Here is a 27,743-nt window from a genome sequence, read left to right as displayed (position 1 = left end):
TGCTTATAGAATCAAAAAGAAATTATTTTGAGTCAAAAGAAATGTATTTGAATCAAGTCCCATTTGGAATTTTGTAATGTATGTATATATATATATATATATATATATATATATATATATATATATATATATATATATATATATATATATTGAGTCAAAGTCCACCAAAATTGTCAAGTTGACCCTCCTTGAGAACTAGTCGGTTTGGGCCTTCTAAAGCCACCCATTAGACCTCCTGGAAAGATATATATAGAGGACAATTCAATCACTTTGGAGAATAATCAATCATCATCTTACATACCTTCTACACCTAATTAATGGAGAAAAGGACGAAGAAGAAGGAGAAGAACTGATTTTTTTGTGACTATTGCAGACCTGAAATTTCAGGAAAGTGATCGTTTGACTTATGTTGACTTTGCATGTGGAGGTGACTTGGAGGAGGGTTGGATTTTGGAAATTTGATGGAAGTTCCGGTCTTGGTCTTGGTCTTGGTCTTGGATATCTCATTTTGATCTAATTCTATAAGAGAAGAATTGTTGTTGGGTTTTTCCCCCTTGTGGGGTTTTTCCCTGGCTTAGAACCTAATTTCTAGTGTCTCTTGTCTTTTGTGCATTATGATTTTGAATGGTAATTTCTTAATGAATAAGAAAGGACAAACAAAAGAAAAACACTAAATAACTTCACAAGTATTTATCATGTTAATAAATTCCCCCTTGCATTGGAACTTCAACATGGTATCAAAGCTAAGGAAGATTGAAGAAGAAAGATAGCTCTCTCTCTCTCACTGAAGACTACTCCATCTTGAGACACCTATAGCAGTAATCTAAGAAGTTTGATTTGAATTTTGTAGCATCTATCCAAACTTTGTTCTAAGGTACAAATATGAATATGTGGCTTATACACTAAATGAAGACAATGTTCTGAGATCTGTAGCATATGTCCAAGAGATCTGAAAAAACAAATTCTTTTAAGGCTGAAGTTAAGTATACTTTAGAAAACACTATGTTTTGGGAAATGCATATCTGTGAAAAATGCACACTACTGGAAGGATATGGACTATGAGGCATGCGAGTTCTAAGAGGACAATTAACTCTGAGAAAAAAAAGCTTTCTGAAGCATCCAAACTTACTATGGTAACATCCATACTTACCTATAAGGTATCCAAGTGGACTATGATGAATTAAGAGCTACATAAGACATACTATAGACATGAATTATTAGTACAGAATCAAGGCATCTATGATGACACCAATACTTTTCCTAGATCTAAATTATCTAAGACCTTCAAAATTTTCTGAAGTTTAAAGAATTTTGTCTCATTATCTATGTGGCAAGCACTTTAAGGCACTAAAAAAAAACAACAATTATATGTACAGTAGATTCCAAGAACGCTAAGAGTAGTGAAGTGTTTACAAGAATAAAATCAAGTATCTGACCCTGTGACAACTCTAAACCTTCTATGGTGGCAATATGAACCACCTATGGCACTGTGACATGCAAATTGTTTGATGCATTGTGAAAACCAGACCAACTGAAGGTTGAGACTCCTCAAGGCTCAATGCAAATATCGATAAAGTGAATACATTGTTCTATAACTGCAAGGATGCAAGTGTTTAAGGTGGCCACAAGGACTGAGGTAATGCTAGCCATAATAAATTATGAACTAAATCGAATACTTCAAAATTATAAGAGCTTATACAATAGAATTGTGTTTAATATGGGCAAGGATCAAGCATCAAGCCTCGAGCCTATAATATTACAAAAATGTTGTTGATAAAATATAAAGACAAAAATATATGAAATATGAAGGAGGAATAAGACAATGAAATTTGAAGCAATATCTATGGAAGCGTGATACAGTGCAAGTTCGAGATAATACTTTCTTCCATGGCACTAATTCATGAAGATTACACTATACATGAGAGAAGAACACAATACATATTAAATGGTGACCAAGTCCATAAAGGCAATAGACTCTACATCAAGCCTTATCCATCCAAATATATGGAAAAGAAACTACATTGACCATGACAAAAGAATCAGAGTTCTATGGAAATCCATGCAAAGCCCTAAAGAACAGAGTTTATATGTAAAGGAATCTATATGCAAGTTTGTGATGAACTCATCATCTCAGTGACATGTGCGAAGGACTAAAGTTTATGGAAATACTATAGTATATATACATACAAATTATGTGAACCAAATCAATCGACATTACCACCCGATCAAAGAAATATCTATGGATAGTATCCTAGTTTGATGATAAAAAGGTCTAAATGTGCCTTTGTTGAAGGAAGTATGCCAACCAAATAAAAAGGGTCACACCTCTAAAAAGGTAAGTTTGGAATACGTACGTATAAAATTCTGATCATTTCAAAGTTTTCTTGCTATATTGCATAAAATGTTAAAGTCTTATAGGTCATGGTGATGAACTTTTGAAAGATAGTAAAATGGTTCTGCATAAGTATATTAGAGATCATGACTTAACTGATATGTTAGCATTTGAAGTCCTTCCTTGCGTACAAAAACTAGGTTTTTGAATTCAAAGAATGCAATGAATTCCACCTCACATATAGAGAGCTTGCTAATAACATTTCTAGAGTTTGTAGCTAACCCATTAGTATGCTTGTAGAATTTGAAATTCTTGAATGATGGGCCTTCAAGACTTTGGAATTGAAGTGTCTATGGTTTCAAATCCCTAGAAAAGGTTTGAAAACCCTAGGAACAAAAACCCTAACTAATTGTTTCCGTTGTAAAAAGAAAAATCTAGCTCTTGAGAATGACAAGAATGATATCATGATGAAGTAAGGACAAGGTTGATGAAAAGGTCCAACATTAAGAGGGAGTTGAATCTCCTCTACGAGATATGTATTCTACACCTCCTTCTTTAGTTATTATTGTTGTTATTTTTTCTATGCACTTTGCCTTTTGTTCCTTCATAGTCTTGTAATAAAGGTTGCATGTCAAGGCAAGATCTATCTAAGCTTGATTAATAGATGGAAGATTTATAAGAACGTAGCAAAGCACAAAGACAAGAAGAAAGTAGTTTGAAGTGTGCACCAAAGAAGACAATTAGATGGCAGTGTGAAAAACAAGGCTTAATAAAAGAAGTTCACCTACCTTAGCTAAAAATAGGAAGCTCTGATTGGTTCGATTTAGGAACAAATTAATTAGGTTGATAGTACTGATGATGATAAAGATATTAATGATGATTGGGTGATGATATGATTTCTTGGAAGAGAGTGAAGAAAAATTATGTTGCAATATGAAGAAAGAAGATATGAAGGCTTGTTTAATCAGCTATGAAGAAGTTTGGATCCATAAATTGTTTGATGAACTACTTGATGACATTTTGGATTCATGAATATTGTCAAAAAAAATAGGAAGGCTGAAGTGCTTTATGATTCGAGAGTATGATGAAGATAGGATATGAGAAGCTATAACAGATCTCCACAAAAGAACAGGTAGTTGATGCATTAATGATTATTCCTAAGAAAACGTTTGGCTTGTGGATGTCTCCTCCCTGGTTGAGAGGGAGCAAGGATCTCATCCCTAGTTGAGAGGGAGTGAGGTTGGACACCGTATTCTCCATGTGTCGTGTACTATGGTCAGGACTAATAGTCATGAACCTCATAAAGGCTCTGGTAGGGAGAATGGTGGATTGGATAAGAATTTGGGATTGATATTCTTCGAGGATTTGTACTTTGACCAAAACTAATTGTCGTAAGTCAAGTACATAAATCAAAGATAAGAATAGTCATGAGGACCGATATTTCCTAGCATCAAATATTGTGACAATGGATTAGGAAATAGTCCTATGAGGACATACCTAGTGAACACCAGGGTGGGGTATGTGCTTGAGAGGTGGTGGTGTCCAAATTTATGCCTCCTGGCATTTTTCTCTGATATAATGAAGAGATAGATCTTATTAGTCAAGGCCTTGATATTTTGACAATGTTGGCTATGATGATGTAAATCATCATTGATGCTTATCGATCTAGATCCTTTCTTATTTGAATATTTCAACTTGAGAATATCTTATTGTGTCATTATGAATACCTCTCTAGTTAAGAGGGAATGTTGAAAATTTAGCTAGTGTCATTCTTCACCATGTAATGTAATTTCATCATCAAAAATATTTATTATATTCATTATTATTCTTTTATTTTGGTCAAAGCATGTTCCTCATGCTTATAGAGTCAAAAATAAATTATTATGAGTCAAAAAAAATGTATTTGAGTCGTGTCCCCTTTGGAATTTTGTAAAGAAAATGAAAAATAAAATTATATATTGAGTCAAAGTCCACAAAAATTGTCAAGTCAGCCCTCCTTGGGAACAAGTTGGCCTAGGCCTCCTAGAGCCACTCATCCGACCTCTTGCACAGATATATATAGAGGACAGTTTGATGACTTTGGAGGACAATTGATCATATACCTTCTACACTTAATTAGTGGCGAAAATGACAAAGAAGAAGGAGATTGTGCAAGATGAAGGAGGAGAAGAACAGAATTTTTTGAAGAACCGGATTTTTTATGACTATTGCAGGCCCGAAATTTCAGGAAAGTGACAATTTGACTTATGTTGAATTTGCATGTGGAGTTGACTAGTGTTAAAATTTCTTAGGGATATATTGTTCTTTTCTTTCATAATTGCATTTCATTATTTCCATATTAAATTCACCCCGCAACATCATAGCATTATTTAGATTTACACCATTATTCAGCAACATATGCCACTATATATAAAGAACAATATCATCATCAATGCAGCGGAACATAAAGGAACAATAGAAGAAAAGAATTCACACATAGAGACACCAAGATTGGTCAAAGATGAGGGCAAAACCCACTATGTGGAAAACCATTTCAAATTCTTCTTTTCATTAGATTGCCATTGAATGATTCAGAAAAAAGAGAGTACAATGATCCATATCTTCAACCATAAAATAATCCAGCAAAAATCAACTAAACAATATCCATGAGATGAACCCAACCATGCCAATAATCAAAGCCTCGATTCAAGAGCTTGTAATCAACTGTCATTGTGTGCAGTCAACTGCCGAACGGTTAATGTGCGAAAACTTTTGCCAACAAAAAAAATCAATCTTTAGATTGCAGTCGCATGGAGGAAGAGACATGCATGTGACTGAGAGCTTTCAGTTGCTACCTTGAGCTTGAAAGCATGTGACTACGGTCAAAATTTTCCTTTGACAAGCCTGTGATTGTGACCTAAAACCCTAGAAATACGCGTGATCTTCACACCTTATAACTCTCAGACTTGTGCCAAACAATCTCCGTGAACTTGCCTAAGACTTATGCGAACCAAACCAAAGAAAAGAATAGAAGAATGTCTCGTGATGATGTCGAAATGAGGTTGAGGTGAACTGTATTTATAGCCTTCCAAGGGTGTCCAATTTTCTTTAGGGCCGACCTGATCAAATATGCACATGTGGGATTTTAATTCAAAAACACACTTTCCCTTATCCAAATTGAGTGCTTCAATAGTCAAAATTAGTCCTCTCGAGAAGAGGAATCTAGTCACTGAGCTGCCAAATTAACAACTAGGAGGGTTTGACTTTGGAATTTTGATGGAAGTTCTAGTCTTGGTATTGGTCTTGGTCTAATTCTATAAGAGAATGATTGTTGTTATATTTTCCCCTTGTGGAGTTTTTCCCTCGCTTGGACCCTAATTTTTGGTGTCTCTTGTCTTGTGTGCATTATGATCTCTATTTTCTTGTTTTGAATGGTAATTACTTGATGAATAAGAAAGGAAAAACAAAAGAAGAACACTAAATAACTTCACAAGTCATTATCATGTTAAGAAATCCCCCCTTGCATTAGAATTTCAACAGAGGAATAATTATTGTCCTTTCCACTTGTGTTCAATTTCCACAAATGATATGTTGAGCTCTTAACAACTATATCATTGTAATGGCTTCAAGTCTTATTGTCAATTGACCTTGTAATAATAACTTTATACTAACGCAACTTACATAGCAACTATTAATAATGAGATTAGATTAACCTTCACTAGATAATACATTTAACTTAATATCACATGACATATTTAGTGTTTTTCTTTCCTTGACTCTCAATTAGCATTAGGGTTTCGAACCCTTTATAATCTTCTTAAAAGTACACATGGGCCCCACATGAGTGAGTAATGGGGTTGAGTTGGTATCCACTTAGTACCATGGTAGTCAACAAGGTAGGTCAACTTGCAGGCGGCATAACTTTCGATTGAGTTGATTTTCTCACCATTGGAAATATTTTGATGCATATAACAACATTGAGTTAGGAGTTAAGAGCATAAAATTTTGAGTCCAAAAAGTGTCGTTTTATGCCTCAAAATGGCTCTAGAGAGTGTTGGACACCAAATCACCAAATTGAGAATTGCCCGTAAGATAGGACTTGCAAGCCAATTCCTCCAAATTTCCACCTAGAAGCATTGAAAAATCATGTAATGATCCATTTCATATCATATATATTAAATGTCATTTTTTAAAACCAAATGTAAACACTTTCCCCTTCTTTTTTTTAGGCAATAATTAAAGTTATAACTTATGTTGTAGCTTTCCCTCTGAGTTATTTTTTGTCCATAGATAATATTTTTTTAAACTATTGGAAGTCCTTGTAATGATGGGATAGAAGTTTTGGTTCACTCATAAGGCCTTAAGTATATTATTGTTGGCCCTAAAAGGTAATTGATTAGAGGGAGGTGGTTTTTTAATACCATCTATCCAACTAATGTTTATATCCATTCAACAACAAGTACATTGAATTTGTTCATTATAACATTGGTCAAGTGGCTCTTTTATTATTATGTGTTGTTTTGCGTTTCTAGGTACTTTCATATTTGCTATGTCTCTTTTAGGTGGTTTTTTTATTTGATGTGTTTTTCTCTAAATTTGTTTAAGTGTGCCTTGTGCCACAACCATTCCACTATGAATTACTTTCATAGTGTCCAAAATTTTGAGTCCAGAAAGTGTCATTTTGTGCCTTAAAATAGCTCTAGAAAGTGTTGGACCCCAAATCACCAAATTGGGCATTGCCCCTTACAATGGGACTTTCAAGTCAATTCCTCCAAATTTTCCACCTAGAAGTAATGAAAAATCATGTAATGATCCATTCCATATCATATATATTAAATGTTATTTTTTAAACCAAATGTAAATACTTTCCCCTTCTATTTTTTGAGACGATAATTAAAGCTATAGCTTAAGTTGTAGCTTTCACAATACAAAACGTCTCTTGTCCATAAATAATATATATATTTTTAGCTATTGAAAATCTCTTTGATGATGGGATAGAGGTTTTGGTTCACTCATAAGGCCTTAAGGATATTATTGTTGGGCCCTAAAAGATCACTGATCAAAGGGAGGTGGTTTCTTCACACCATCTATCCAACTGATGTTTATAATTGTTCAACAACAAGTACGTTGAATTTGTTCATTACAACATTCATCAAGTGGCTCTTTTATTATTATTATGTGTTTTTTTTCCCTTCTAGGTACTTTCAGATTTGACATGTTTCTTTTAGGTGGTTTTTTTATTCCATTTATTTCTCTCTAAATTTGTTCAATTGTGCCTTGTGCCACAACCATTCCTTTATGAATTACTTTCATCTATTTATTTTTCTATATGAATCAATTCAATTCTATCATTTGTAGTAGTCATCATGTCATCAATGAGTTCTTTTTCCTTTATTTCTATTTTGGGATTTGATATGTTTATTTTGCTCCATAAATATTTTAAATCTTTTCTCATAGCATCCATTATTGTTTTGGAATGTTTTTCAACATCTTCCACCCAATGGATATTACCACCCTGAACTACAATTCATATATTCCTCCTACAAATGCTCACGATAAAATTGTTAAAATGTATATGTTGTTTAAATAACCTAGCTATATCTAGATGTCCATATCATGATATTTTCTAAAGTCTACTTTACTTGTGGAATTTGTTTACTTCATTCTTTATCAAAAAAAAAAAAATTCTTCTTAGCAATTTTATTTGGCATTCTCATTTCAACACATTCTCACATACTTTTACACCTCCTAAATCAAATGTTAGTCCTATTATTAAGCATTTTACATAAACTATCAGTGTCTATTATATTAGGATATTGGTTTTAATATTGGTTTGATTAGGTCAAAAAAATCATAGTTTCATGGAATTCTTTGAATTTTGTATCCCATATATTTACCACTTATTACTTAAATACCTCAAGTCCCATATTATTTGGATTATTAATTTGGGCCATGTTTTAGGGGGTCTCTTCTTGTATTTTATTTTGTTGAGAAACTATATTTTTGCCTTGTCAAAGTATTTTTAATTTATAAACTTACTAAAAATAGAATGCATAGTTATCTTGTTAATCGGAAGTATATTTGAACCATTGCACAATAAGTGATTCTACCCATGTTTAAGGGGAGAGAATAACAACCCAAGGAATTATGTAAACAAAGTTCATTTTCTGAATATGACATGAACAAGATCATCCATAAATTAAATATCCAAAATAATTTGGACAACATAAAAGAATTAAGATAGAATAAAATATGCAAGATGATGATTTACAAAAATAATTGGCCTTGATATTTATAAGCCTCAAGGTGATCTTTAACACAAGGAATCTTTATCTAATACACCTAATAATCAGTACCCTAAGTTCTCTAGTTTATGTGTGTATGTGCATGTGTGTGCAAATAATATTTATTTTTATATATGTAACAGTGTTTTCCCCTTTAGAAATATTTTGCCTTCAAAGCGTATTAATGGAAATGCTTTATCATTTATTTTGACTTATAATGGATTCTTATAATTATCTAATCTTTGAAGCTAAGATGGTTGATGATAAAAGATAACATGATCTTCTAAGTGTTGAGAAAATTGTCGAATTGTGAAAAGGTCTAACTACGATGAAATTTTATATGAAACTATGTATTTATGGAGTTCTTGTAAAGGACCTATTGTATCACGATTCCCAATATTACTTCTAGTTTGAGACAAAAATTGTATTGAAATTAATATTATTTGGTGTATGGTTTGAACATAATCTTTGTTCAAAGCAAGGTTGACAAACAGAGCAATTGAAGTATTGACATTTGTGATTTGGATGTAATAAGGTATCCTTAAAGCATGATTTCTACTTATCATACTAGTATTGTTTTTCTCATTCACATTTGGTATTACTTCTTCTTTGAGTCTCATGTTGATGATTGAATATTTATTAGCAACAATATCTACATTTTTTAATGTTTGTACTTCAACATTTTGAAAATGTCCTTATTTCAACCAAATTTGTCTCTTTTTAAGTTGTACTTTTAACTAGCTTTGTATTGATTTCTTTTTACACAACTTGGATTTTTATATCTAACAGCTTCTCTAGTTTCATAGGTTTAATCGTTGTTTCTGATTTATCGAATTCATTTTTAATATTTTGATTCTTTAAGTTTTCATCTTTTAACTTAATTGTTCAAGAAAATTTTGGTTAGGGCTCTTTAATCTGAAACTTGCTGTGTCTTTTTCTAATAATTCCTTCTCAAGATCTTGATTCCACTGTTCTAACTTCTGATTATCATGTTCTAACCTCTGATTGCACTACATCTTATGCTTTGACTTGTAATTTGTGCAAGCAATTTTTTACTATAATTTTTTAGGTGAGAAAATTCTTCTTCTTTCCTAGTAAGTTTTCATTGAATTATTCCCAAGATCTTCAATTCAAGAAATTTGATCGTTGATATTTTGCTAATTCATCCTCTAATTTTTTAATTTACAAGGCAAGTCTCTACATATTTTCATCGTCGCAATATTTATTTGTAGTAAATACTCCAATAATTTGAATAAATGATATTTAAAAAATATATTCAAATAGTTTTATACAAATAAAACATTTAGTCTATAATATTAAATTGCAAATAAAATTCATAATGTAATTTTTTTAATAAAATTCAATCATTGTTAAAAGCTAGTGCACACTAAAACAATAATTGTGTACAATGACTTTATTTCACATTTATAAACTTCTTTTATATACTTTTGACTCTTCACTTAATACTTTCATACTTTATTTAAATCCTACCCTTTTTCCTTTTTAACTTGAATTAGACAATAACTCTCGCTTATCTCGCATTATTTTGGTATTTATATTACTCTCACTGGATATCTAAGGATTATTGATCAATTTTTCATTTCACATTTATAAACTTCTTTTATATACTTTTGACTCTTCACTTAATACTTTCATACTTTATTTAAATCCTACCATTTTTCCTTTTTAACTTGAATTAGACAATAACTCTCACTTATCTCAGATTATTTTGGTATTTATATTACTCTCACTAGATATCTAAGGATTATTGATCAATTCTTCATTTCATAATTCAATTTTAAATAGAAGTCTTTTATTACTTTATAACAAAAATATTATAGTTGATTGTACTAACAAAAAAATTAGACTTTGTTTGGTGTTTATCAAACCAAATAATTGGAAACTTTGGGATTTGACAACTGATTTGATTATCATTTTGTTTGAGTGCTTAATTAGATATTGTCATTTTGTTTGAGTGCTTAATTAGATATTCAGTTATGTGTGCCCTTTAGTATCATGGACAATCGCATGGGTAAATATGGCAGCTACAGACCCATGACGTGTAAACCAGATGGTTTGTGCGGGGTTTAGTCTTTATTAGGGCATGGGTTCAAATCTCATAAGGAGCAGTTGACAGTGGGAACCACCTGTGGGATAAAAATTGCTCCATTCGCACAATCCCGGTGACAGCATCCCACATGTAGGTAGATCATTCTTCCATCCAACATTAAGGCTAATGTCAGCATAGCAAAGCCTAGCTTGAAAATATATACAAACGTATGGCAGTGATATCACTTTGAATAACCGCAAGATCCTCAACGACTTCCTATGAATCTACGTGATCCAATGAAACATTGTTGGTGACAAATGGTAGGGAGCTAAACCAACAATGTCTTCAACATCTATTGAACAATTCCCCTTGCATTAGATGGCACCTCAAACAAATGATTTATCCACAGCTGAGCTTCAATGGCTGTGTTTCTCTTTTCTTGGTATTCAAGAAATCAATTGTTTCGTGATTTTGGCAACAATGAATCTTTGTTTCCCGTTAGCAACCGATATATTTGACAATGCCACCAACTCCATACCGATGATTGTTTTCATGGGGACTGTAATCAAATGTAATAGTAATGAGCAATGGACAATGGCCTGCTAATTGAAAATTTTGAATATTTTCTACAAAAACTTGTATTTGGCACCTCCTATAAGTCAACCCTAGGTTATCTTTATGACATTAATTTCATCGATGATGAAACCAGAATTGGGTGTCTGGTAACTTTAAACTTTTATTTTCCTTTTTCAATTTGCAGCAGAGTAGTCTTTCTTCACTGGAATTCTGAACCATAAATGACCAAGGGTTGGGTTTTTATTTTATTTCTTCTTTTTTATGGTCAAAGACCTAGCAATTTAGAGAAACTCTGAAAAAAATGGTGTGGTTACAACTCAGGTTAGACAGTCAAAAGCCAGATTAGAAAAGTAACTATAATACATGTATAACATGAACAGCTTGGTTCATAAGCTGAATATCCAAAATAAATAAGACAAAATAAAAAAAATATCCATACAGATTAAAATATTATATTGAATAAAATATGAGAAATGATGAATGAAGGTCTCAGCGAGCTTTAACATAAAACCAGATCTTTATCTGGTACACCTTTTAATAATTAATATTCTAAGTTTTCTAGTTTAGGTATATATATTTATGAATAATATTTTTTTTAAAACATAGCAGGGAATTGCAAGAATAACATGAATAGCTGAATGTTTGTCAGATTGATAGGTGGAATTATGGAAAGAAAAGTTAGTAAAAGGATAAAGGGTGAGAGCAAAAAAATGCTAGAAGTCAAACAAGTTTTCATCCAGAGCACTATGCTATAGACCACTACATCACACTTAAACATACAATAGAAACAACCTGAGACAACAAAGGAAACAATTTATGGTGTTTCACCGATTTCAAGAAATCCTTTGACATCATCCTAAGAAAGAAACCATGAGAGGGGTTGATAGAAGGAGTAAAACAAGGCTTCCCTCTCTCCCAATTAAAACACTGGATAAACACAAAAGGTGGGAGAGGAGGGGGTATTGGGGGGCTGAATATAGCAGGAAATATAACCAAGGTCTCTCTTTACAAAAGAAAGGTGATACTCATGGCCAAAGCAATGCGCACCCAACAAGCACACCTTAGAGCTTTAAGAGACCTTTTTGCGTGGAGGTTGGGATGTGCATGAACACAAGAAAAACCAATCTAATAAGGTTGTCATTCAAAAAGAAAAGGAAAAAATGGCCCCAAATTAATTTCAGTGGAGAACCACTCAACGTAACTCAAGACAACGAATACTTAGGGTTGGATTTTAACAAGCAAAGAATAGATTCTAGGGGCGGAAATCCCTCTTTCGATTACAAAATAGATGCTGGTCAACTGAGGTATGGGATGGAAAATGTCACATTCCCTCTTCCAAACCCTCATTACACCAGTGTTCTCGTATAGCTGCAAAGTTTGGAGCCCAAGTGTCCCCAGAAGCAGCTTCTTAGAATTGGAGACCCTTGGAAGATTGATTTATATAGGTGGAAATTCAAAGGGATGAACAAGGAGAGGTTTCTAGCCAAAATCGTCAAATGGTTGTTAAGAAGACAGAAGAATATTGTGGAGCCTTTAGTGTAGAATATGACAAAAGCACAACAGATTTAAAAAAAACACTCAAAAACTATATGTTGGAATGCCACAGCAAGGGGAAATTGAAAACAATGTTGCACGAAGCGGAAGCGAAGCGGAAGCGTTTTTTGGAAGCGGGGACGCCGAAACGTCATTTTCCAAAAATCTAGAAAGCGAAGCGTCCGCAGAAGCGTCTGCTATATATATATATATATATATTTGCATTTATACTCAAAACAAACATCCCAAATACCAAATTAATTGTAGAAGACATGAAAACATGCATATTTTTGCATAAATCAAGATAGATATAACATCCATTGTACATTAATGATCTAGAATCTAGATTCTTCTCCTCTTGTCTAGCCTTTGCCTCTACCTCGATTGTCTAGGGATATTAGTCAACATTGCCCAATTTTGATCAAACTACCTAATTCAAGACTTAAAATATGGTAGAAAAAGCTTAACATGTTTGATCGATGATTTTGACTTGATTGAAAGGTAATTTTTTGCTAAGGGCGTGCCGCGTGACAAAGGAGTTCAACAATTAACACCACCAACACTAGGGTACATATAGGGCTTGGTGCTCTTGATTAAATGCTAATCGCATACCTTCATACTTTATATACTCTAATGAAATGCCACAATCCCATTGATCCTGAATTCCTGAAAACTGTTAAGTCTGCTGAATTTTGAATAGGATATGAAATTCTATTTTCTCCATATGAAGTCCAATGAGGCCGTAACCACTCTCAAACATCCTGAGTCATTTCATGGTAATGTTAAAAATTTAAGTAAAAGGATGAAAATGAAAATAAAGGAGAATGTCACTTTTACTTTAAGAATTTAACATTACCATGAGGGAGCATCTGCTATATTTATATTTTTTTTGCCTTCATTCGTCACCCTAACCCAAGGTCGACCCACCCCCAACAAGCAAACTCACCTAAAATTAAAAAAAAAATTGAAAAAAAAACGATTTTCTAAACGCTTTTCCGGAAGCTTTTCTGGAAGCGTACAGGAAGCGTACGCTTCCTCCTCCGAAACGCCACGCTTCCGACACCCGAAGCGCCGTACGAAGCGCGCTTCGGCGCTTCCGTACAGCGCTTCCAAATTTCCAGGAAGCAGCTAAAAAAGCCGAAGATTCAGAAGCGTCGCTTCCGGCCAAGCTTCCTAGGCGCTTCCGTACAGGACGCGGTTCGGGGCTTGGAACCGTGGGGGGGGGCACTTCGTGCAACACTGATTGAAAACACACACTAATAGAAAAAACAGTACTACATAGAAAAATTCAATGAGCAGGCATAAATGAAAATTGAAGACTATCTGAAACTAAACACATCATGACGTGAAAAAAATATAATGACTTAATGAAGAACTAAAACATATAATGACCTAGTGAAGAACTAGATCCCACAGGTATGGGGTGTGAAATAGGGAGATAAGAGTAACCCCAATCCATTGTGGGAGGACAGATTGTGCAGATAGGTGGGAACAGTGAAGTTGAAACAAAATAATGCTTTCTTCATTCCACCACATACTTGCACACCGGAGAAAGGACCAGAGGCATATCAAGCACTCGAAAGTTGCATTCCAAGAGAACCAAGTGGGGGTCACTGTAAGGCTGGTCAAGGCACCAGGCAAGAAAGAGTTATTAAAGAAGAGTTTAACGGGGCAATCAACACCTACAACTGATTGATTGATTTTATGATATTTGTATTGTAACTAGGCACTAGCCATCATTGTTTCCTTCTTGTTTTTCCCGTTGTCTTCTCTCATTTTAGGAAACCTTCTTGTTTTTCCCCTTGCCTTCTGTCATTTTAGGCAACCGTTTTCCGTGTTGTCTTCTGTCATTTTAGGAAACCATTGGTTATTACATATTTGCATTTATTTTTGGATTCCTTTATTGTTTTTTAATACTTAAGTTTCAACTCAATACTAGTTTTGACAGAATTTGTGTCCCATACAACCTACGAGCTCGTGGACAACAAAAATCTAGTCTGTCTATATATCGTTGTAATTTATTTTTCTTAGAACATTCTGAATAGTTAAACCCATTTTGTGACTATCATGCCCTTCCAAGCAAAAAATTTATGCAAAGCGTTTGCAACAGAACCTGCCTTCTCACTAATGCATTGACTCCATGTAAATTTTAGCGTGCAGCCTTCTGTGAGTAAACCTACGTAGCCTGAGTTTGACAATGCTCCCTCAATGTGCCTCTTTTGTGACGATGAAGTCACATAATAGAAATTTATCACGCTCCCCATACAGACACTCCAGATGTATGATTTAGTTGCAATAAAATTTATACATCATGAATTTTGCTTGCATCGATATTTATTTTTGGCTGGTTTGGGCTGTAACATTTGTTACATGTGTTGGCCATTCTTGCAGTTGTAATCAAGTGATGCAGTTACAATGTTAATATTCTGACAGACTTCGTAGCGAATGATTTTACTGTGATTATACAGTGGCAGTTTCAGCAAAATACCAGACAACAGCAGAAATAGCATTCTAAATCAATTAAGATAAACTTACTAAATAACAAACCACATGATTCTCTGTCCAAGGATGAAATCACGGAAATATGGATGTGGAACTAGTCGTAAGGGAACAAAAAGAGATCTTATGCATTAGGTAGTTAATTCCTTCGTGGATCCCTTGATTTTTGTTGATAGATTTACACCAGGTAATCGTTTCTTCAGAAATTTATCGCATCTGGGTGTGGGCCGCTTTTTTGCAGATGCATACTCTTGACAAAAGCATGGCCTTAACAACCCATAAGTCGTAAAATGAAGATGATGAAAATTCCCGTTCCCTATTAGGTGCTACTGCTAACAAGCAAAGCACAATTAATATCTCAAGCATCATTTCATTCTGAGAATTTTTCAATTGTATACACAGTCACCGGAGACATGAAAAGTACAGCCATACGTTCAAAAGATGTGAACGTTAATTTATGAATTGCATTTACGGGTTCTCCTCCTTTCTTGAATAGCACGTCGCCACAAGGAAAACTCTACGTGAGCAATATCTGCAATGCTGTTCTGTCTGACCATGTTGACCAAAACAAGCGGGCCTTACCTTCGTAGATTAGTTGTGAGTCTGTTGACAAAAAGGGGCAATACCTGAGTATAACAGATGAATAAACTTGGCGAAATTCTTGAGATGCAAAAAAATTTAGAGGTTCTTCTACATCATAGGAGAAGAGGATTTGGAAGCAATATCCGCGGTGACTGATTGCTCATTGCTGGATAAAGGGGAATTGTAACGTTGATGAAATGAGAGCAATTGCAGGGACTCGTTGGTGGGGTTTGACATCCAGCGGCAGTAAATCCAGGCAGCCCCAGCTACGGCAACCATAGAAAGCAGTGCTAGAAAGCCAAAATGTGAAACATCCTCTGCAATAATTGCCACCCCTAACATCACGAGTTCTGCTAAACTTGTCATTGAAATTTCTGTCGTCCCTATAAGGTTTGCTTGCGAAGGTGGTACTGCGGTCTGAAGTATCTGTCCACCCACTATGTCATAAGACATGTGACCTAATCTCGATAGCACCTGCACACAGGAAACAACACAGCTATGTAAGTCTAACCGGAAAGGTCATTCACTGTAGATTATATCCCTTTCATATACACGCATATTATCATAAGCCCTATATTAGAAACAGCCAAACTGCATACAAAGTAAGAAAAAATCTAGAAACAGTCCCTCCCCATAATCAGCCACCCGAAATCCAACAACCCTAATTTGTACATGATCGTACATAGCATGAGAATGAAAACAAAACATTGATTTATCATTCAGCCTGACAATCTCTCCACCTAGGGCCAATCTTTAGAAGGACTACAGAGTGCTTCTAAGCTTAAGATTCATTGACCGGAAGGAAATGGTGAAAGGTCTCTCTAGCAAGCACACCACTAACAAGAGCTGGCCTCAGGTGACCTGTACAGTGTGGCAGGGAAAAAAAATTAACATATTTTCTAGGGTTTTAAGTTTGTCGGGCAATTCTGACTTCACATTGGCCATGATACCATGGCATTTTTTGCAGGACTGTCTATCCGAGGGAAATCTTATTCGACTATCCCTGGTTGTATAGACACTCTACATGAGCCACAAGATTTAGCTCCCTTCACAATCAGTTGAGCCATCTTCCCAAGTTATGTTGCTGACAGGGAGGCCATAGGTCACAGGTTCAAATCCAATCAAGTCACTTGGGGTTACCAGCTGCTATTGTAGCTGGTGATTAAGCCACTCTCCGTCCAGATATTACAGGGTAGGGGGCAGGATCCCGTAAGGTTTTCCTTGGATTAAAAAATAGACACTGCACATAAATCTTGGCTTCATATTGACCAGTGTGGTTCCATAGTATTTTTTGCAGGCCTGTTCATAGGAGGGTGTTTTATTTGACTATCCCTGGTTGTATAAACTTCTACATGGATTTTGTAGGATGTTCTTTGGTTCATAGGATGGCGTTTTATTTGACTATCCCTGGTTGTATAAACTTCTACATGGATTTTGTAGGATGTTCTTTGGTTCATAGGATGGCGTTTTGTTTGACTATCCCTGGTTGTATAAAGTTATAAACTTCTATAAAGATTTTGTAGGATGTTCTTTGGTTCACAGGCCACTTTTACCTTTGGAAAGTTGGATGTAATGAAACCATTTATGGTTCTAAGAAAGAATTTCGTAGTTGACTCTCACAGACTCTTCAATGACTTAGCGACTCAAGTTTACATTAAGCTCCAGTTGCTTAGGATGTATATCCTAGGCTATGATTCTAGAGCTCAAATGGAGATTCTTGCCTTCTTGCTGGGATAGGAAAGGTAAGCACCATATCACTTGATTCTTCTTGATCATGCACTTTGTATTATTTCCATGCAATATAATACTCATTATCTTGAAAAATTAATCTAGAAACTGTGGAAACTGCTTACTACTAAAAAGAGAAAGAAGATAAGTGACTTCTGATGTGCTATAGAACCACTCCAATACACAGCAACTGCAATACCAAGTACTAAAGCTTGGAATATTAATCCGGCTGCTCCTGCCTACAGGCAGACAATAACACAACCAATGGTTAACAAATAACCATGGATCACAAAATATAACCATCGCCTATAAAATCTCTGAACAAAAGATCTAACTTTGAACAGGAGAGAAACAACTGGCTGCAACTAAACTAACTTTTAGAAGGCCCAGCTTCTCCACCAATTTGGCTGACATGAATGTAGCTGCAACACCCATGAATGCACACATGCCACTGAATGCACCAATAATTGATGGATTAAGACCTGCCAAAAACCACAAAGGACCAGAAATTTTAAAACAGCCTGTTTACATATGGTGGCTCAAACAAGGAAGCTACCATAGAACAAACAAGGCCACAATATAACAGAAATGCAATCAATTGAAACAACAAAGGGAATCAGGTTCTACCACGGTGTGTCAAGTAAGATGTCATAAGACCTCCAGGAGAGAGAACAACATTGAAATAAAGAAATACAAAGGCAAGGCTGACAGGAAGCACCGGCTGTGTTTTATATTGAACCCATCCACACCTAATGGCATCCAGCCCCCTTTCAACTGCATGTAAAAAATTGTTTTTAAAATGCTTTTTCCGTCTCTTTGTATCACAAAATATTAAATTACTGGAAGTTTTGATAATATCTGGTGACCAAATTACCTAAATTTTCAGAGATCCATCGCTCAGAAGCATTACTTGACTCATTACTTATGCCATGGTGCCTTGGACGTTCTAAAACACCTTTTGAAAGCTTATTAGTAACATGCACCAAAAGTATCTGTATACAAAATAAACGGTAATGTTAAAAATGCTTCTTCAAAAGTCATCTTAAAAGAGAATATAAAACAGACAGTGGACAAAAGGAAAGACCAGAATGGGAAGTGTGCACATCATCAATGCAGCTGCTAGCTTCAAAGATGTCACAGGACCAAATTTTGCCAATAAAAGACCAAAAATTGAAGATCCTGCAATCTGCTCTTGCCATTCAGAGAGGATTTGAATTAGAGGGATTATAAATGTACGTAAAACTATCAATAATAGTAGCATTCATTTTCTCCAGGAGTGATCACCTCACACAGAAAATCAACCCTGCTGAGCATGGCATTAGCATTGGCCAGAGCAATTGGGCGATTTGTTCCAGCTAGCTGCAGAGAACAAAATAAAGTCCATGAATGGAGCAGATAGAAATGAGAAAGGGTGAAAGTCACACACATGTTTTAACAATTAAAAAAATTGCTTCCTACCAATATGACCCAGTCACGTTCAAATGCAACCCCAGATGCCAAGCCAGTAAGCCTCTCAACTGCCCCTGCCAATACTAATACAACAAACCAAGGTTGTGACAGTAATGAAGTTGTGGAAGCAGCTGCTGCAGCAGGAGTGCTTACATTATGGGCATAAATAATCATTCCAGCTGATATTAACTGGGCAGCTGTCTGAGACACAGACAAAAGTTCAATTTAGAGCTAACTGTTAGTCATCAAAATCCAGATAACAAAAACCAAATTAAATCAATGACCATAACAGATATTAGCTAAATGACACATTGACATGAAAAACAATCTAGCTACCTGTACAGCGCTCAAAGAATTAAATGCAAGCACCCTTGGAAAAGAATCCATCAGTGAACCAACCAAGGGACCTCCAGCAAATATTCCAATCTGCAAAATCAAGCATGCCACAAGGGTCAAATGTTAAGCCTATTGTAACAGATAATATCGTAATTAAGAAGCTAGCCAATACATTTCCTCGGTGGTAAATAAAAGTTACCTTTGCAACAAAACTCACAACGGCAACTGGCAATAGACTTGGGTGCAGAAGTGCAACAGTTGCAGGCCATGCAAAATTCCAAATTTGCTCCACCAAGTTTCCAGCCCAAAAACTGGCATATAGAGCTGAGAACAGCTACATGAATATCAGACAGAATGCTGGAAGCTTTTATCTCAATACTCTTTCTGACTCGCCAAAAGGCGAGCAAAGTTACTGCTCTCAAAAAAATATTATCAGCAGAAATAATTGGTCCAAAAGACCGACAATATTCCAATCATCAACATTTTTAAATAAACTGACCCAGTGTACTCACCATATAGGCCTGCAGGATGTGCAGGAGTTGCTGCCATTGCATCTTGTTCTTCCTCTGATTGCACCTGGAAAAAAACCCAAAACTGCTGAGCATCCCCTGAACTTGTAAAAGGGTTCAACATCCTAAGTTCAAAATATCTTGTTTTTCAGCTAAAAAAAGGCTTCCACAGAAAATTTCATATTCTCTAGAAGCAAGCTTAAATAAGCTAATCCTAAATCAAGTTGTCTGTAAGAATGAAACGCAGAAAGTGCTGTAATTGCAGGCAAGCCTTTTACAGTTCATACCGGCAAAGCTGTTAATGTGCTATCAAGAAATATGTTTTTAGCCCAACCCGTCTCTGATGGCAAAACTGGTACTGGGCAACTAGAAGCAATAGAAGGCCCATCTTTAGACAGCTTATCTTTTGCAACCGTCGGGTTGAATTCAATGTCAATGTCTTTAGGAAAGCATCTGGAAACACTGTATGAAATTCTATAAAAACAACAAAATGAATGTCAACAGATCTAGCATGATAAAAAGGTGAAAAATCAACCAAATCACCAATAAGCATAGTTATGTTTTCTAAATGCTCAGCTACTCAGATAAAATAAATCAATCTGCACTTGATATCAAGTTTGAATTTTCATTAACAATGCCAATTTAGTGGTCAATCAGTCTCCAGCAAAGGACAGATGTCAGGAAACTATTCAAGTTGAGAATGACATCCAGCCCCAAGGGCCTAGGTTTCTACTTTCAATTTTTCTCTTCTCATAATCTCTTCTTTCATTTTCCAATAATAAATGTAAAGTTCTAGGTTTTGTTTGCAGATTTCTTTAATATTTCCTTTAGTTGTCCTTTAATGCAAACAAGATGTCCTTCAGTAGTCCTTTCTAAGTATTTTGGCTCCAACGACATTTCACCAATGCGTACATGTAAGTCTTAAACTTTTCATACCACTCATGATTAGACAAACCATCCTGCCTAATGTCTATAATGGTAGTCCATCAACAAGGAAAAAGTAGTAGAGAAACTATTGTGCTTAATCCCTATAATGGTAGTTCAACATCATATCAACCAGGCAAAACACACTACCATAGCTCCACAAAAACCTTATCACCATGTAGATCAAATATTAATGCATTGTCCGAAAAGGGCTACTTAAATATGCCGAAAACATTTATGTTTCATTGCAGTTTGTAATGTTGCATATCACCAGCCTAGATCTATCTTAACTACAGATCTACCAAGCACCGAGAGGGATCAAATCTCTTGATATGCAAACCCTATTTAGAGTAAAAAGAGATTTGATCCCTCTCGGCACTTGGTGGATCCGTAATTAAGATAGATCTAGGCTGGTTTAATTTCCCCTTTAAATAGGCTATATTCCACATGAATACCATGGACCAATACCATGGGTTCTCAGGAGTCAATACCATGGCTCAATACCATGGGCCATTTTATATTTTTATTATTATTTTATTTTTAAAAGGTTATTTTTATTTTGTTATTTCTATTTTTTTTTTTTTTTTTACTGAGTTAAAATGTTTACATTACATTAATCTTCTGATTTAACTTCTTCTTTTTTTTAATTTTATTTTTTTATTTTTTTTATCTAATTTGACATAGTCAAAATGTTAAACATTACGTTACAACATCTCTACCGTACTAGGATCGTGTTTAATATTAGGACGGGAGAATGGCGATGGTGACGGCTAGGGTTAGCGCAAGCAGGGCTCGTTCTGCAGCCGCATCGGCCCCCAAGCCAGGATCAGAAACTGGAAGCGGTCCAGGGTATGGATCAACAGCAATCATTGCTGAGAAGCCGTCTGCGCCCTCAGAAAAACGGTTAACCTTGTCTCAGATATGCCCAGTTCAGTGCGGCCGCGTACCTGCAGGGTTTTCGATCACATGGAAACTAAAGATATCGGATCGGGAGCGAAATACAAGACTCCAACAGGACTGTGAGGCGAGGGCTTCAACAGAAACACACCGTTCTGCGTGGATCCGCGAGGAGGGAGCTCACTGGCGAGAAATCAAAGGCCCAAACTGTCGTCGGGCTGTATGGCGTTTAGGGGTCAGGGCTCGTCAAACCCAGATCAGATGGGAAAACGGCAGGAGGGGACTGCATGTTGCAGATCCGCGCTTCCCTTCATCGCATGGACCCAACCTTGATAATTTTGGCTTGGATCTACACGATCTAGCCTTTATCCGAGCACAGATTGACCCCAGGCAGCAGATCGAAGGCACAAATCATAGATCGAGCGTTTTGTTGACAGATCTAGACAGGCACAAGGAAAAACGAATCAAAACAGAGCCAGATCTGGAACTTTGCCTTCAGCCAGAGCAGGTAACAAATTCTTGTTTTCAGATTTTGATTAACCCCCCTCAGGGGAAAACTCGCCTAGTTTGGGTTCATGCAGGAGACACCCCTTTGCAGTTGAAACAAAAAATATGGGCTGAACTGGGTTACCCAGTCCAGATCCAACATCTGGTCAGTGGTAGGCGGTCCCTCCAGGAGGGTAGATCGTTGGAAAGTTATGAGATTGGGCCAGGATCAACCATTACGTTAAACTTCAGATTGAGAGGAGGGGCTATGCCTCAGGGACAGACAAGCTCCTCAGGGGCAGATAAGGGGAAAAAAACAGCAGCCCAGCACCAACCCAAGGGAGGGTTATCCTACAAAAACATCTTGCAGGGCAGCAGGAATTCAGGGCCCGCCCCAGACCAAGGTGGACACATACCCAGGCCATACATAGTAGACCAGTCAGAGCAAACTCCAGCTTTAAACTTAGATTCGTCAGGGATCGATGACTTCGTAAAGTCCTATGAAACACAAGCATTAATTTGCCGTTTCAACAGTTTCTGGCCTAAACCCATGGATTTATTCCACTGGATCTTCACCAGCTGGACCATGGAATGTGATATTCACCTCTGCTCAAAGGGTTTCTTCATAGTAAGATTTACATCCAAGGAAGTCAGAGATACAGTCATCAGTGCTGGGCCATGGTTCTGGGGAACATCGGGGCTGTTTATGACCCCATGGTTTCCAGATTTTGATCCAAATAAAACGACTATAACCAAAATGCCAGTGTGGGTTAGACTATACAATCTTCCACTGCACTTTTGGAATGAACGGGTGTTGGAAGGCATTGGGAACAGCATAGGAAAATACATCAAAACAGATCTAGAAAGGATCGATGAAAGGATTTACACTTTCGCACGTATCTGTGTGGACGTAGATTTAAGTAAAGAGGTGCCGGACAATATAAGGCTGATCTACAAACAACAGAACTGGTTACAGGTACTAGACTATGAAAACACCGCTTTCAGATGTAGGCTCTGTAGGCAGACAGGACACTTACAAAGATCATGTCCAGAAGTTAAGAATAAAAAGAAGCAGAAAGGGAAGCAGAAAAAAGGATGGCAATATACACACTCAGATTCAGAGGACGAAGAATCAGAAGCAGCAGAGGAAGAGACCCCAGCAGAAAAGACCGAGGTACCTCAGGAAATGGAGAATCAGAAGGAAAGCCCATCAGACAACAAGGCAGAGAAGTCGAGCATGGATTTGAGCACGGGAGGCATCAAACGGCACCACCACTCAGATACTTCAGATTCAGACAAAGAAACTGGCCCACAGATTGCAGAAACACAATTAGTCATTGCTTCGATCGAGCCCACTCCAGGAGAGTGGCGTAAGGTCGAAAAGAAAAAGGGGAGAAAAACTTGAAGCGTGAGTTCTACTCACTGCCGGAATTCAGGTTTTTGCCCCTTTTCTTTCTCTTTCCTTCTTTTCTTTCTTCTTATTCTTTGTGCACGTTAGTCCTCTAACGATGCGTGGGGTGCGAAAGCACTCGAGCCCTTGTGGCAGCTTACGGAATGCTTCATTGCATCTGCTAGTGTAACTTTTCATTATCTTTTTTAATAAAAAGTTACCGTTTTTTTCCTTGAAAAAAAACATCTCTACCGTACTAGGTTGGAGAGCGCCTCTCGGCACAATAATATCATGCTTCCATCATGGCATTGTTCTTTTACATTACAATAAGGTAAGTGTTTTAAGGAGTTGTTTATAGGTCATTTGTTGATGTGGGATGTACCCCAATCAGATTTAACACTTATGCCTTCATAAACATAACTATATATAACAAATCATAGGATAAAACACAATATTAATAATAATCTAATTTTAAGGTTATGGCCTAGCAAAACGACAACTTGATCTATAAGCCCCCCTTCTTTGTGGGACAAAAGACTCCATGCGGCAACTTGATGTTGATTTTTGTAGCATCGGTTGTGCTCTAGGCTTGAGATTTTGCAGAGAGACTAAGACACATGCATTCTCCAATACCCAGAAATCGTTTGGCAAAATTCCACCTAGAGATGATTTAATTAAAATAATTAACTTTTTTTTAAATGGTTCCCTAAGTCTAAACTTAGGAAATTTGGTTAGCTAAAAGGTATTAATTAAATCTGGTGTGAATGTTCTAGAAGAAGACAAGGATCAACTCCCAGTTAATCTTAGCCTTTGATTATGTTTTAATCTTGGTCATTGGTGCTCCAACGAGAGATTATAAGGAGCTTGATGGGCACTTGGAGAATATATTGAGCAAGAGAGATCAAGAGATCGAATTTCCCAAGAGTAGCAGCGTTGAGTTGTCGGAGAGAGATCAAGTGATCTTCTTGCAATGAGGGGTAGGGATAGTAGTCTGGAGGAGAGTTTTCCAAATCCAGAGAGTGCAAGGCAGAGGAGGCATAGAGAGGTTCAGGAAGGCAACATAGTGCCACACAGAGGCAACGCAGAGCTTCATAGGGAGTTCGAAATTCAGCTAGGAGAGTCAAGATCTAGTGCCAGAAGTCGAGGTGTGAGACCGGAGGGCCAAAGGGTCAAATTTCCAGACAGCAGGAGATCAGAGGAGGAGGTGACGCAGAGCACAGAGATTGTGACGCAGAGGCAACGTGGGGCTAGCTAGCCTTCTAGAGCCTGATCAATGTCGGATATCCAGAAACAGTGTGAGATTTTTCTCACTAACTCTTTGCCAATTTATTCTCTATATCAGATTGCCAGTTTGGGCATCTAACGATTTGTACTCAAAAACTACTGCATAATAATAAAACCCTCAGTTGTTGCACCAGTTTTCCCAAGTTGGGTTTTTTCGGGGACATTGTCCAAAAACAACTATGTAAATGTGTGTGTTTATTTCTCTCTAATGCAGTATTTAGTTTCTGCGGTATTTACTTTGTGTAGGCTGTAGTGTATGTATTTCGATATTTGTTGTAGAAAACTGCAAGTAATTTGTTTAAAAGAATTTAACAAATAGGATAAATATCATCAGTTTGTTGCAATAGGAATCAGGTCACCGATATTTCACATGGTATCACAGCACAGATCGTAAGGAGAAGAGCTCAAAGCAAAAGGAAGGAGGATTTTTGAATCGTTGCAGAGGCAACAATTTGAAACCCCAGAGGCAGCGCACTCCTTGGGCCAAGGAGGTCAAAGTTTTGAGGAAAGATTGATTTCTCTAAGTGAGTCAACGAAGAAATTCGATTTCCAGATCGAAACTTTCCAGAGGCAGAAGGGCGCAGTGTATTTTCCTTGCAGAGCAGATCTTCAGCTGGGACACAGATATTTTGCAGCAATTGTTGGCAGAATAGCATCAGAAGGAGAGAAGAGCACAGGCTGAGGGAATTCCTTCCTCAGAAGACTTCTAGGCAAGAAGTTTGAATTTTCTTAATGGAGCAGCAATATCTATGTGCGGGATTTCTCACTCCAAAAGGGAGTGCGAATAGTTGGGCAGTAGTTGCATAGAAGAGAAGAGGAAGCAGTTCGAAATTTTCAGGAGAGATGGCATCAACTAGGTTGAGAGATCAAGATCGGTTGGACGGAGCCTCCAACTATGTGATCTGGAAGGCTAGGATCTCCTGCCTTCTAGATGAGCATGATCTCAAAACTTATGTCGATAGTGTGGTAGTTGTACCCGCCGATGCAAATCCGCTCAAGAAGTACAAGGCTGAGATGGCGAGAGCTAAGAGGATCATTCTCGACGGAGTTTGAGATCATGTGGTATCCCATATAGTTGGCAAGGATACTGCCCGGCAGATGTGGGAAGCATTAGCTACATTGTACGAAGGATCTTCTAAGCAACGGAAGATGTACTTAGAGAAGTTGAGATGCACGAGGATGCAGAAAGGGGAGCGTGTAGACTCCTTCCTTACGAGGTTTCAGGATTTCCGAGACCAGCTGGCTTCAGTAGGGTCAGTGCCCTGTGAAAATGTCTGAATCTACACATCAGAAATCCTACTGCAATCACTGGTTTATCATCTCCTACTTGTTTTTACATTCAACAAATTATTTAATTATGTAAACAGCGATGAAAAACACTATTGCAGAATACACATACATACAGATCATGAACTGAAAATAGAACGAGACAAATACACAAGGGACACCGTTATTTTTGGACAAAAGTCCCCGAAAAAACCCAATGTGGGAAAACCGGTGCAGCATATAGAGGGTTTGTATTATTAAGCAAGCAGAATCTGAGTACAACAGGTTGTCTCTCACACGACCAACCTTTCAGAGAAATATCGATAGCAAGAAATACATATGAGGGTTTACCTTGTTCTCCAAGTCAAAACTGATCCATTGAATGGCCGACTCTGGCAAGCACTGTGAAAACCCCAACACAATCTGCTCCATGTGGACCATCGTCTTGCCTCTGGGAGACTATGTCACTTCTCTGTTGGATCGATTTTCTCACAGGAGCTTCGACTTCAGCCCTCCCAGCTCAGAACATCGAACTCCTAGCGAAATCTCGAACTCCCGACGATTATCTCGCACTGCCATTGCAAGAACCCTCTTGGCCTGCGTCAGCGCTACGTGAGCCCCTTCCTGGGCTACATAGGCCTCTGCGCTGCCTCTCTGATGCTATTGTTGCCTCTGCCTAGTACTCATTGGCTCGGAACTCCTTTCCGATCCAACTCTCTGCTACTACCCCTTTCACTGCAACAAATCACTTCTTTGATTTTCTCAGCAAACCTCGCCCCAAAAAAATCGAACTACCTGGTCTCTTAAGTGTATCTCCAACTGACCCTAAAGCCTCCTCTTATACTTTTCCTGTTGATGAATCAACGACCGAGATAAAGTCCTTAATCAACGGCTAAGATTAAAATAGACTTGATCCTCGCCTCTTAGAAGCTTCTCACCCATATTTTTATTAATACCCATTAATATTTTTATTTCCTAAGTTTAGACTTAGGAACCCATTAAAAATATTAATGATTTTAATAACTCCTCATCCGAGTGGAATTTCTCCAAACGATTTATGGGTTTTGGAGATCTCATGTGTTCTAGCCCCTCCACAAAATTTCGGAGCTAGAGCACATCCGATGCTACCCAACATCAACACGCCCCAACCCTTAGAGTTTGTACGATTAGCGCTAAATAGTGTTTCTAAAGATTGACAAGTTTTTGTCTAGCGCATCCTGGACAGAGAAAAACTACCAGATTGGGAACGTGTGTGGGCTGATCTGCAGCAGGAGGAAATGAGGTGTGATTTGATGAAGGCCACCACCTATGGCAGTAGCAACAGTGGGATGAAGCAGATGAAGGAAGAGGAGGACGTGACCCTTGCATCAAAGGGGCAGCAGGAGCAGCGCAGAAGAAAGGACATTTCGAAGATCAAGTGCTTCAGGTGTGGTGAGCTGGGCCACTATAGCACTCAATATCCTCTCAGAAAGAAGGACAAGGAGGAGAAGCAAGATCAGCAGGCTGCATCTACAGAGATTGATAGGATGTCCTCCAAACTAGAGGAAGAGTTTGCCATGATTATCAAGATGCCTCTAGGGGTGAGGTGGGACGATCAAGGAATTGTAGCCCGGAGCGCTACAGGATTGGAAAGATCCTT

General features: G+C 37.1%; 1 protein-coding gene across 2 annotated transcripts in view; it reads right to left on the bottom strand.

Annotated features, from left to right (window-relative positions):
* Positions 1–15,357: 15,357 nt before the first annotated feature.
* The window catches only part of IREG3 (iron-regulated protein 3), a 71,571-nt gene continuing 59,185 nt past the window's right edge, over positions 15,358–27,743 (bottom strand). The window contains exons 2-13 of one of the 2 annotated variants that reach the window (XM_089428830.1): positions 20,145–20,331; positions 19,861–19,924; positions 19,548–19,672; positions 19,349–19,438; positions 19,022–19,213; positions 18,848–18,922; positions 18,648–18,749; positions 18,438–18,555; positions 18,191–18,337; positions 17,939–18,045; positions 17,689–17,802; positions 15,358–16,309 (exon numbers count right to left, since the gene is read on the bottom strand). In XM_089428830.1, the coding sequence (XP_089284956.1) occupies positions 15,944–16,309; positions 17,689–17,802; positions 17,939–18,045; positions 18,191–18,337; positions 18,438–18,555; positions 18,648–18,749; positions 18,848–18,922; positions 19,022–19,213; positions 19,349–19,438; positions 19,548–19,672; positions 19,861–19,924; positions 20,145–20,331 (1,687 nt within the window). In that variant the 3' untranslated portion in view covers positions 15,358–15,943. Of the gene's footprint in view, positions 16,310–17,688; positions 17,803–17,938; positions 18,046–18,190; positions 18,338–18,437; positions 18,556–18,647; positions 18,750–18,847; positions 18,923–19,021; positions 19,214–19,348; positions 19,439–19,547; positions 19,683–19,860; positions 19,925–20,144; positions 20,332–27,743 lie in introns of those variants that run through there. The other variant, XM_089428831.1, reaches the window with a different exon arrangement.

This window comes from Pinus tabuliformis, chromosome 4_2 (genome assembly GCF_031772625.1).
Source record: "Pinus tabuliformis cultivar Carrire ecotype Pingquan chromosome 4_2, CPIR1, whole genome shotgun sequence".
NCBI classification, from domain to species: Eukaryota; Viridiplantae; Streptophyta; class Pinopsida; order Pinales; family Pinaceae; genus Pinus; species Pinus tabuliformis.
The sequence above is the reverse complement of the archived record's forward strand: the minus strand, read 5'-3'. Positions and strand labels throughout refer to the sequence as shown.